General features: G+C 34.7%; 1 protein-coding gene across 4 annotated transcripts in view; it reads left to right on the forward strand.

Moving 5' to 3' along the window:
• The first annotated feature begins 41 nt into the window (after positions 1 to 41).
• Cher (filamin A protein cher) overlaps positions 42 to 13395 on the forward strand; it is a 59155-nt gene continuing 45801 nt past the window's right edge. For 2 of the 4 annotated variants that reach the window (XM_077426546.1, XM_077426545.1), the window contains exons 1-3: positions 54 to 146; positions 4572 to 4870; positions 6706 to 7124. In XM_077426546.1, the coding sequence (XP_077282672.1) occupies positions 6782 to 7124 (343 nt within the window). In that variant the 5' untranslated portion in view covers positions 54 to 146; positions 4572 to 4870; positions 6706 to 6781. Of the gene's footprint in view, positions 147 to 4571; positions 4871 to 6705; positions 7125 to 13395 lie in introns of all 4 variants that reach the window. The other 2 variants (XM_077426544.1, XM_077426547.1) reach the window with 2 other exon arrangements.

The raw sequence follows: 13395 nt of genomic DNA on the forward strand, positions 1-13395 counted from the left end.
TCCTGAGTAACTTCTTTCGACGTGTGTTCGACTCTCGGCTCGCAGACGGCGTAAACGTCAGTAATCGCCTGCGAACCGCGCCGTGCCGATCGAGAGAGCGCCGCGTCAATCCGATCTGAAGAGATCGCCGCCCCGTGTGACTGCATGTAAGATCCGCGCTGGCGTTCGATCCGATTCCGTTGCTCGCGATCGCGATTAACTTTTGAACCGAGGACGATACCGGACTGCGAGAGCAAAAGAAACGGGCCCAGATAACACAGTGCCTAAAATTTGGACATAAGACGTCTTAAAGACGACTTAAATGACGTCTTTATGACGTCTTAAATGACGTCTTTATGACGTCTTATGTCCCGATTTTTGGACATTGTACTATCTAGGGGGAAACACAATGTTGATTCAACTTAATTTTTGCTTTCACGACAAAGTCTGAAGACGATCGACGTTTTAAGATAACGAAACAAACCTATCATCGTTTTGATCTTTCGGCAGATTTTGCATTGTATTGTGTCAATTTGCTCTGTTTAAGCGAGTATTTGAGAGATCGTTAGTTATCGTGGATATATATTTTCCGAATTGACAATTATTATAAGACCGAAATAGATTTTCTGTTAAAATGAATTGCGCGCCAAATTTTTACTATACAGAAAAGGATTTCGTTTTCTTAAAACTTATCTATATCTAATTAAAAAACGCGTGGTAAACTTTTATTAGATAATATAATTTGATTCTATCACACAATTTGTCATTACGATATCATGCTTGATGAGTATGTGGTATTATCGTTATATAGTATTACGAGTATTATCTGGAGAGAGGCGGGCGATCATATAAATCAATTTATCAAGTTTATCGGTGTAACTTGACCTCATTGTTAATGGCAGCGACACCTCGCTGCATGCCTAGTGCTCGAAGTGTTTTCCTTCAAGATTCGTTGGTCAAACAATCGATTTAAATCAACTATAGGTAGTGCACGCGTATCGAGTATACTCTAATAGGATAATATCGGTTACAAACTGGTTCCCAACATTAGTTGGTATTTGCAAAATAGATATGTCTTGTGTTTTCTGGTCCATATCGAATTTCAATATTGGGCTATGCATATATTTTTTCAAGTAATATTAATAAAACTTATTTTTCATTTCTTTTCTGTTGCCAATATCTCTATGATAAAAAATAATATTGGGCCGATTGTTATTAAAATCTAAACAACCAAACATACAAGATTTCTAGAAAAATAAATATATGGGACTTAAATCTGACCATATTTAAATGTATGATCTGAAAAAATAACAGGTTATCATTATTACTTGGTTGCAATTATAGTAAATTGATATAACATTTTTTTGCATCACTTCTTTACCAAAATTGCAAAATTTTTTCAATAAATCTGTCTATTTTTCCTTTGAAATACACCAGTATTTATATACATTTTTTAATGTTACATAAATTTATTTTATATTTCAAATATTAGTATTATTACTATTATTATATCACAGACACTTTTAATTTTTTAATAAGAAGTATGTACGTTTTACATTAATATTGTGTGTACACATTATATGCATTAAAATGTTAATATATTTATATAATTATAATAATATATATATATATATATATTATGCATAGTTTTTTACAAGAATAAAGTTGTCCAAAATTTTTATTTTACTTTTATTTTAAGATATCAAGAAGTATGTAAGAATTACAAATTTAGAAGCTAAAAAGTCTATGAAAAATTCTTTCTATATTTTGAACGTAAAATAAAAAAATATGAGTTTCTTTTCTAGTTTACGATTTGCCGCGAGAGGCTACATTATTCTTTCCTGCCGTTTTTAAAGACACAAAAGTACTTACATTTTTAACATAAGAGTTTCAATAATTATGTTCAATTTATAGTATAAGATGTAGTCCACTGATAATTATATAATTAGTAGTATTGACAAATAATGCAATAATACAAAACCAATATTTCAGTTTTTACCCAATATTGATGTCATTACAGTGCACAATGTTGACAATTTAATTTATTTTGGCATTTGATTTATAACTGATATTGGTTTTATATTAAATAATATTGGCCCAATATATATATATATATATACCAGGTCATATCAATATAAATATATATACTTTATATATATTTAACCAATGTATCGCCAAATTGAATAGTGCTACTAGGGTAGAATTAAGGGGGCAAATGCCTCTGATAGACTGATATCAGCTTCGCTTTAAGGAGAAGATGTCAAGTTCATTGCGTTGTACGCAAATCTAGAAATGCTTGTAGACCAATCGTTATATAAATAAATATATATGCTTTAGTTTTTATGAGTCAGGTAGTGCTTCGTACATAAAGAAAACTATTTTGAAATGATCAATATATTATGTCTTTTGCGTTGATTTCTTCTCGATTGTCCCAGGTATACCAAAATAATCGTCCTAGGTCGTGCAGAAGAGTGTTTCCTTTACTTTCGCGATGAGAATTGAAATTTTAATGATCTTCTGTTGTCTTTGTAGTAAAATCAAATTGTCGAAGATATTTACGCTCGTAATTCTCTTACGACTCTTTTACGATTTATTCGCGATCTGTCTGCGCAACTTGCTCGCAATTCGTTTGTCGCATTTTGCCATTTAATTTGCGCGACTCCTCGCAGACAGTTTTTCGTGGACCGCTGATAGAGAGTCAGTCGATCGTACGAAGTAAAGAATTCTGTTGTCTGAACAAACAGGTTTGTGTGTGATTGTTGGATTACCGGAGTATCAGGAAATCATCGAAAAAACAGTGCCTCCATTCTATAAATTTTTTTAAATTCTTTTCACGAATTTATAGGTTTGTTCTGTATTTTAGTAACTGATATTTCGCTGACTGTGCAAAGTAAATTTGAGAAAAGTTTGTGAATATAAATAAAAGAAACAATTTAGCATGAATAACAATATTGTGTTAACGCAATAATCATTGTAATTATTATTAAAATACCTTTAGTCATGTATTGAAAAATATTGACCTGGTATTTCAATGAATGTGATTTGACAATATAGATTAATTTTATTTTTATTAGAGAAACATATGTGGGATCCATGATGATTTTTATTTATTTATTCGCATATTATTTGTATAATTAGATTCAAGACAATGCGAATCGTATTTTGATGGTGGGAGAATAGATGAAATCTCTAAATTTTTTTTCGATGACAGCTTGATCGGTCTACGTTTGAGTGAAGTGGCATCTCGAATCTTCTTCTTGACTCTGGAGTGCCGCGATAACAAATCGTATTTTAGCATCATCGTCTGGTAATAACTTTTATAGATAATTATAGATAACAATTATGTGCCATATAAACATATTACATGGCGTATCAACGTGAATTCCATTGACAATATAATATTTTATTATATTTTATTATATTTTATTATAAATATATTATATTTATTTTTCATGGTAATATTTTCAATGCAAGAAGAAGCATCGGAGAACTAGATAAAACCGATAAAACCGATAAAACAGATATAAGAACATGATTCATAAATTGCAAAAATCTCGGTTCAGGATATCAAGCATTTCTTATCATTCCGACGCCGAGATGTTAAATCGCGAACTATATCTTATATTATATTGAATTATTATCATTAAGTTATACGCACATGTATTTTGACGCGATGTAAACTAAACTGTCTCTCTGTAAAAAGGCAACTTCGATCATGTTATCTATTCAGTGTTCGTAAACAACACAATGTTCGCGCTTATGAAGTTCATCTTTTGGATGTAATATCAGACCTTGGAAAAAAGTCACGTATACGTGCGCGCACCAAAAATAACTTGGCATCTCGCCGTTGCGCTGCGATTCGTAATTTAACGTGCGTCCGATTAATTTTCTATTATGCGCGGAAAATTTGATGGGCCGCTCGAAGACGGTGATATAACTATATACAGATTTATTTCTCAAATGAGGATGCCTTAATAAATTGAGATAGTTTCTCCTTATCTCCGATGCAAATCTGAGTAAGAAATATATTTAAATAAACTAATAATAAATTGTGGAAGAGCGTGCGTAAACAAAAAAGACACACGGGCCATTTCCTCGGGATGCTTCGCTATTTATAATTAGGTACTTTATTTATAGATAGGCCAAACGCGCGTAAGTTGTGTTGAGGCTGGACAGCTTAAGTCGAGCACGTGCGCGAATCTTCACTCGAGCGAAGCTGATCGATTCCGTGCACTTTCATAAGCACCGATTCGATCAATCGCGTCCAAAATACGGAAACTGACACTTTGATTGATGAAAAGTGATGGGCACATCGATTTTCCATCAACTTAAACTTGTATCTGTATATTAAAATCCTTTATTCTTTAAACAGTTTTCTTCAGATCTCTCGGATAATTCTTTTTTTTTTCGTGAAAAGTTCCGAGTTTTTAAATACTATTCGTACTGCGATCGTTCACAAATTACTATTGGAGCATACAAAAATTAATTATCGATATATATCGACTTTATTTTATGCCGCAAGGCATAAGCGATCTTATTCGATCAACTCGCGATCGCCGGCAATCTTTTAATCATGACATTTCGCGGTGCAGGTGAATCGTCGCTTCGCTGCGAATCAGGACGAGCGATTGTCTCGAAAAGGCGCTTCAAGGTGACGACGACGCACCGCTGTCAAGGAAAACCTCCCGGACCGACACGCATCCTGAGTAATCCGAAGCCGCGATCTCCGCCGGTGAAAGCAGATTCGGCGGACTCGTCAGCGGATCGCGTGGAAACGGAGTCTCGCTCCAGCTGATCTCGCGTCAGCATCCCACACACACATCCATACACACGCACCCATACTGAAGAAGGTGCGTTCGATTCGCCGGCACACGTACGTACGGCCGTGCAGGTAAGTTCACCGACGTCCTCTTCTCCCATTGTTGCGCAGATGTGCGTGCTCGTGCTAGTGATGGACACGACGCTCCCCAGGTAGCAAGCACTCGTCATTTTGACGTCAATATTTGGTCATAATTGGTCAGTAACGTCATTCGTCGATTAAGTGACGTATATTTAACGTCATGTTTTAATACGTCAAAAAGACTTTGTAAAATGACATTATATAGACGTTTAATTGACTACCCAGGTAGCAGACAGTCGTCATAATGACGTGATTCTTACGTCATTTTATGACGCATGTTACGTTATTTATTCCTAAAGTTTAACGTAAAAATGACATATTTTTCACAATATTTTTCACAGGTATATTTCTACATTTATAAAGTGTTTCGTAACTTTATGATTGACGTGGTGAATTTATGGTATAAGTGGATCTAGTTGCGTGTGTAATTATAGTTTTCTGACAACTACTTCATGCAGTGTTAGAACTATCAAGAACTATCATTACATAATTTTTTAACACTTTAAAGATGTACCTGTTATACACAAGTACAGTTAATAAGGAAGCATCAGGGTGAGAAGATCGTCACTGTCCACTGGATCATCGAAGTCAAGCGACTCCGACGCGGTACTGTACTAGGATGGGTGACCGCCTTGAGAGAAGAGCGGCTATATGCACATGGCATGTAACGAAACAGTTAAAAAAGCTTTTTTTTATTAAATAAAAAAAAAGAACATATTTTTATAAACGTTTATCAAGTAGACACTTTAAAATTTTAATTTCATAAAAAACATTTCTAGAAACCGGTATGACGTACATTGGACCTATTTTTGCCGTCAATAAAACGTCAGAAAATGACGTCTTTGGGATGTGACTTAGGACCGTGTAAAATACGTCATTTTTACGTTAAACTCTAGGAATAAATGACGTAACATACGTCATAAAATGACGTAAAAATCACGTCATTATGACGACTGTCTGCTACCTGGGTCTTACGAGCAACGTCTAAGTATTGCCAATTGGCAAATAGACACGTGGATGGAAAAATGAGTAAACAGAGTGAAAAGAGCAATGGATAACGATAAAGGCGTATAAGTGTAATTATGCTCGAACTGTCTTCTTGCGATTATTTACCCGAGACAAAGTGACACATCGCTCTTTATTATTTAATTGATGAATTAAACTTGTACGAAATAATATTAATTAGCAATATTATGTAATAATTAAATGAACTTCTATCGTTGTCTATAGTTTATATTTCATGTTTATATTTCACTTTCGACTGTGATGTGTGATTATCGCGCTTTCGAGAAGAACTCGGTATCTATTGTTTTCACGCGACAGCTGATCGCACGTCTCCTTGTAATAATAGCTCCTAGGCATATTGACATGCGACTGGGCCACGTAATATTCGGCAAAGAGAAAGATCGGTCTTCGAAGGCCCGATAGCAGATAGAGTTCCGAGAACAAAGCGAAAAGAAAGAGATTATTCGCGCTAGCTTTCGAAAACAGAGATATTTCGCGTACTTATATCTCTAATTATATTAAAGTTAAAGGTAGCCACGAAAGAAAAAAGGGACGTTCTCTTAAATACCAAATTCTACATATATTCACCGTGGAATCCAATTGAATACAAAGATCTAAATTAAACCCGCGCGTGAATCCGAAGGTCAGCTGGGTATGTCAACAAATAAGTCAATTCTGAGCTAACACACGTGAGCAGCACTCTTTAAAATTCCAAGTCCACGCCAGTTTGTGCCCATCGCTACTTCTCGAGTCACCAACACAACCGTGCCTCGTCCTCGTCATCGATAGCGCTCGCAACTACCATCACTGTGTTTCCTCAGGCACCAACACAGAGGCGCGCACCCCCCCCCCCACCACCCTCGTACGTGAGAGCGTAGCAGCGGACCAGCCGATAAAATGAATGAGAATGATAAGTCAGTTAAGTGCGAGAACTCCGCCGAGGAGGAGGAGGACGAGATGTTCGAGCGCGAGCTGGCCGAAGACGCGCAGTGGAAGCGAATACAACAGAACACCTTCACGAGATGGGCGAACGAGCGGCTGAAGGTGGCGAACAAGCACATCGGCGACCTGGAATGCGACCTGTCCGACGGTCTCCGGCTGGTGAGCCTCATCGAGGTCCTCTCGCAGAAACGGCTACCGAAACACAACCAACGGCCCACCTTCCGCTCCCAGAAACTGGAGAACGTGTCGGTCGCACTTAAGTTCTTGGAGGACGAGGGCATCAGGATTGTCAATATCGGTGAGTAAATCCCATGTGCCGGATCTTACACACGCGTCGCAGAATAGATTCGTCCTGTCTTCGTATATAGTACTATAGGAAGAATCCAATTGATTGATCGTGAGTAGAGAGTGCGATGAAACACCGATGCGTTATCACTTATTAGTGAAAAGAATAATTAATTTAAGAATACACAACGTTGTAGCTCCATAATTAATCTAAAGAATATGTGTAAATGATTAAATTGGGACAATTGCAATGCCGTAAGTAGTTTGTTAATTTTTATTTAAAAACTTTTATTAAAAGCGGTAATTTTGAGTAACAGCAATTGCCATGTTACTTTCCATATTTAACTAAAGTAATCATTCTCTGAAATAATGATTGTCGACGGAAATATTCATTTGTTAAGGTTGCACGGTATACATTTTTGATGTCAATTAGCAAGTAATTTATGGAAGCGGATGTTTTTTTTTTTTTAGATAAGAATATATTTATTTATGTAATATTCGGCGAAAATTGTGTGTGTGTGTGAGTCTAACGAGTAACTTTCGGTTTACGGCCGATTTTTAGATTTTTTAAAATTATGATCCTTAGGTTTTAGATTACAAGCCTCTCGATACGTTACACCACCACGTGGTAGTTACGATTACCGCGAGTGACGTGAACAGAGTCTGCGCCGTTTCACGGATTCTGCGTAGATTGGATTTATCGATCCGTAGATTTTTGCACGTCAGGAATTTATAGGGTTTTTTTCAAGAATTTGAAGAAATTGTGTGGAATTAACTCTAATAAAAATCGATCGAATTAATACGTGGAGTTATATACTTGGAATAAAATTTAAATTTATACGTTACGATTTTATTTTGTGTAAATAAACACAAAATAAAATCGTCTGGCACTGTAAGGAGACATGAGAGGTGTAGCATAAGTGGGAGATGGCAACATCGCCGGTGAAATACCACTACTTTCATCGTTTCCTTACTTACTCGGTTAGGCGGAGCGCGTGCCCCGAGGGCTTCGTGCCCCGGCGGTCACGGTGTTCTAGAGCCAAGCGTGTTTATTTTGTGTAAATAAACACAAAATAAAATCGTAACGTTTAAATTCAAATTTTATTCCAAATATATAACTCCACGTATTAATTCGATCGATTTCTATTAGAGTTATTTCCACACAATTTCTTCAAATTCTTGAAAAAAAAACCCTATAAATATACACAAACAAGCAATACGTTACAGATATAAACATTGCAGGAAGATACTTTCTCATTCGCGTTTTTTTCGTACTCATAAAGCAAGGTTGAGTATTATTTGTTCGTTAGAAATGTAAAATGATTTATTAATAATTGACCATCAATGTTAATTTTTATCATTTATTTGTTTTAATTCAATAATATGTAACGCTTTTCACTGAATGAGAAATATTATTTAAATACTTGTAAAGTGAGGGCCAGTAAACGAGCAAAAATTATGGGTATTGCCGTTTACTAATTTACTTTATTTTTCTCTATTATTACTTTTTATTATATTGTACTGAAATCGATTTACTTCTTATTCCTGATTTATTTTAATCTTTTTTATTTATTGTTCTTCATTTAATTTTAAAATTTAAATTAAATTTAATTATTCTATTTGGCTGATATAAAGATTCGGTATAATTAAAACATTTTATTTTATTTTATGTATTTAAGTTAATATAGATATTAATTTGATTTTGTAACATTTATGTTTTGCTCGCTCTTAATCACTTTATATTATTTTGATACATACGAGCGTGTTCGTGTTCCTCATTTACTTTATTATTATTTAAATTTATATTATTTAAATTACATAATAAAAAAACTAAAAAATGATGTTATAAATAATAATCAACTATGAAGATTAGATGACAAGGAAATGTAAAAGCAAATATAATTATCCATTATTTGTAGAAAATGAGTAAATTTATAGTAATAGAAAAGTGTATGAGTATATACATGTGCGTGAAGGATAGAAGCCCCGTTTAAAATTGAAATGTTGATTCTGGGAGAAAACAAATTACTCGCGGGTGCGGAGAGAAATCTCAAAGAACACTTCGGTATTCCCACACAGTACATTCTCACAAAATAATTTAACTTTTTAAATCGCGACAGGATTGTTTGTTTATTACGCGGCTTACTGTAGTTACATTATAAATACAGAATATAATTTTATTTTATTTAAGTGAATTGAAATTAACGCAACAACTGCTAAGCGAAATCTGTAATAGCAATTTCAAGTATGTGCTTGTCCGCTTGTCCGCACGATAAAAAATGTAGTCGAAAGCCATGAAGAGTGATTAATCGGCAAAATTTGAGGACAGGCGTCGAGTAACTAATCGCGTGTTTCGCTTACGTGGAGATTCATGTAGATCTATTGATAATGCGTAAAAAGAATACTTGCGACTTTGTGCGGCGCGCATTGAGATTTGATCAACATGCGATCGCGAAGTTGAGAAGAAGTTTAACGCAATTACTCACGCTCCTCGATATATATATATATATATATATATATATATATATATATATATATATATATATATATATATATAATTTTGCAACTTTAGAAACATCAGGTTTGAATTTCTTTTAATACCACGACATATATAGAGAACGAAAATTTTGTCACGAAATTTCGCTAAACTCTGTCGACGTATAGCGAGATCTTGTGGCAAAATATTTTTTTATTACCAAATGAAAAATGCGCAGCCAGATGTAATAATATGCAGAATATTTTTGCGCGTCTCTGCATCTGCATTTAGGATCAACCGTTTTAGAGCGCGGATGCATCGAGCGACGAAATATAAAAGCGATTGTAGAGCATGGCGAGAGGGTTGTGGATCGATGACGCTTGCCCGGGCTACCCCGGGAAACCAGAGGATAGCGATGGGATGATGCTGTTCACGTACTTCTCGCGGGTGAACAAACTAACCATTATGTCATCGGTCCGTAGATCCCGTTCGTCTATTTAAATCTGGTTGAAAGTCTTGTTAATGTGACGTAATTTTCAAACTAAACAAGTCGATACGAACACTTAAGGTATGCGTCAGCTTTCTCGCATCTCTATCCATTCATTCCGAGAGATATAGAATCGATTTTTTTTTATACAAGAACACCCATCGCAACATCGATATTCTTTAAGTCAGAAAGTTTTGCAATTTTAGCTTTGAGAATGCAAGCATCTAACAAAATTCTAATTTGTAAGATTAAATTTAAAATATCTAAAATTAGACATTAAAAATTTGTGATAGAGAAACCTAGATATTTAAATCTGGTTGAAAGTCTCGCTAATGTGACGCAATCTTCAAAATTTTCAATGAAATCCATATGGTTTGTCGAGTCTACAGTATATCAGAGTCCGACCACGTGTATATAGGTATGTCTGTAACCACTTGTTAGCAGAGAAGAATCTAGGGAGAAGCCAATAATGTCGAGTGCATGATATTTCAGTTATGGAAAATCTCTTATTTTCAAATTTTTGTGAAATAAATAAACTGCTCATTTGAGAAACGACAACGTCGTATTTTGAGGTGTCTCATATTTGCACTGGAAGATTAACGACTACTTGACGGCATCATTACAGTTTATCGTATCCTTGAGTAAAATATTCGACTGGCAGTGACGCAATTGAATATATTATTGATGATGTCATTATGTTCCTCAATCTGCAATTGTTATATCGCGAAAGTAAGTAAGATGTGCCGATGAATATATGTAGCACGCATAAATGCACAGACGTGTCTCGTGAAGCAAAGGATTTTCAGACACAATCTCTTTCTAGACCCGGAAAATCGTTCATTTCAAAATTTGTTCATTTCAAGTTACTGATCTATGGACAGAAAACAAAAAATATCATTTATAAATTCACAATGCATGGATATGTAAAGCCATTATATTTAAATCATTATAAAAATTAAGTATAAAAACAATTACGTAAATTATTCGTGATTTATTAAATTGTTAATTTTATAATAATAATTAAATATGTATATATAGTTAAAAATACAAAAATAAAATATGGATATATATAGTTAACTATATATATCCATATTTTATTGAATAATATTTATTTACCAAACGAATTTTATTTTTATATATTTTTGTTTTGAATTATTTAAATTTTAAATTAAATATGTAATGGCATCTATATATATATATATATATATATATATATCTTCTTTTACAAATGCTATATACTGACTTTGATTCATAAAGAGAGAGAAGTTTGTCTATATATGAAAAGATAAGATAAAATGATTCAAAATTAATTTTGATAATATGAAGCTTAAAAATTTTAAGTTTTCTTCAATATATATCTACGTATGCTATATATAGACGACGAAAACTTCCAACCGATGAGAAGCGAAAGTAGAATTGATCGACGCTTTAAAAAATGGCCCGTCCCATCCATTTCTTCAATTCTCATCTTGCACTAATGGAACCCGGACGTTCGGCGTGCATGGTGAGAGTTCTCTCTCGCTCACGGTACTCGAGATCTATTGCAAAAAGTTCGCCTTGATGCTAGTCAGAAAACTAATGTGTCCGGTATTCGTCCATCGCACTTTCGTGATCCTTAAGACGTAATCGCTGGACCGTGATATTAAAGCCGCCCGGTTATCAAATATCAGCGAAAGCCACGCTCGCGCTATTACGCGAGAGGCACCGTGAAACAGGCTCGGGCTCGGGACATGTCCCGCGGGGCCCACCAAGGAGCAAAAGAAAGAAAGTAAGCGGGACCATGTAGACCGGGTGAAGGTCAAGCTCACCTTGGTACCGCGGACTTTTTTCCTCGCGTTTATTACGTGACCAATTCTCGTCTCTCTCTCTCCCTCTCTTCTCCGCTAGTCAAATATGCATCTCTATTGTCGAACGGAAATGATTCTCGGCATCTTTTCGATTCTGTTTTATCGCAAGTTAACTCTTTGGAACATTAATGTGATAAGTAATTAATAGATATTAATATTTTGAGGATTTTTAATATAAAGGATTTATACGAAAGGGAGAAATTTTGAAAAATTTTGTAATAGAGAAATGTGATCCGGTGCTATAAGAATAATTTAGAGAGTATGTAAAATTTACTTAATAAATTATAGAAAAGGAAAATTTTAAATTTAATTATTTATTAATTAATTAATAAGATCGTGTCACTAGTTCAATTAAAGTTTAAATTTCTTTAAAATGAGCAAAACATATTGGTGAATTTTTATGTGTTAAATTTGAGCTTAGATTGTAGATAATTATTAATCAATATTATTAAAAGATTCATAAAATGTTGCTCTTTGACGAAATTTTTTTCTCAATGGGAAATCATAAACATGAAGAAACATGAACGACGATGCTGCTTAAGCAATTACAGTATTTCCGCGCTTAATTTACGGTGTATTGGCAACGATTACTTTCACTCTCAAACGCAACCTTGACATTAAACGACTATCCTCCATGTGTAATCGCGCGAGAGTGTATCTTCGCGCGCGTCAACTCGCCGGACTTCCGACGACTGCCGAAATGTATTTGCCCGCCACGTACATTTTCACGTGTCTATGAAAAATTCCTCGCTAGAAGGTAAATATTGAGCCCTGAGTTATGTGTCAGTTTTCTTCGCTTGCCTTCTTTATTTTTAGTACTTTGTAAACGCCACAACTTTTGTAACATCCAACACAACTGCACGACAAATCGCAAATATTATATTCTAGCTGTGAGCTAAACGTAAATATTTCATTAAAGTACTCTGTAACTGTTTCATACGTGAACCAAACAAATAATGTAACTGATATAAATTCATATTGTGTGAATACAAATTGTTAATATGACAAGTTAAAATAAACGAAATGTATTATTCTGAACAATACTGGGAATTATACATATATCTAATTGTAGAACATTAAATTCGCATTTGAGATGCAATTTCGTTGACAGACGTTGATCGCGCACCTTGACGATTGTGAAAAGAAGGTCGCTTTGGCGAAGATCTGACCAGGCATCCTCTCCGTTCAGTGAGGTAATCTCTCGAGAGCCAGTGACGTCATCGTCTAAACTCGCCGTAGAAAACGTGTCGTTGAAAACGTCACGCATGGACAAGTGTATGTTGCGATACTCACAATCAGTACAGTCTTTTAATTGCACATTAGAATAACGAGAGTGACTCAACGTGGCCCTCGTAGCTCTCAAAGATATATGTCGAGCTATTTATAATATTCCACGTACTTTTAACATAAAGAAGCAGTCAACGCCGCGTAATTCTCCATTTAGTTGTTAATTATTAAATTACCTTTAATATAT

Source organism: Temnothorax americanus, unplaced genomic scaffold (assembly GCF_048541705.1).
Source record: "Temnothorax americanus isolate GAGA-0224 unplaced genomic scaffold, ASM4854170v1 Scaffold115, whole genome shotgun sequence".
Taxonomy (NCBI): domain Eukaryota; kingdom Metazoa; phylum Arthropoda; class Insecta; order Hymenoptera; family Formicidae; genus Temnothorax; species Temnothorax americanus.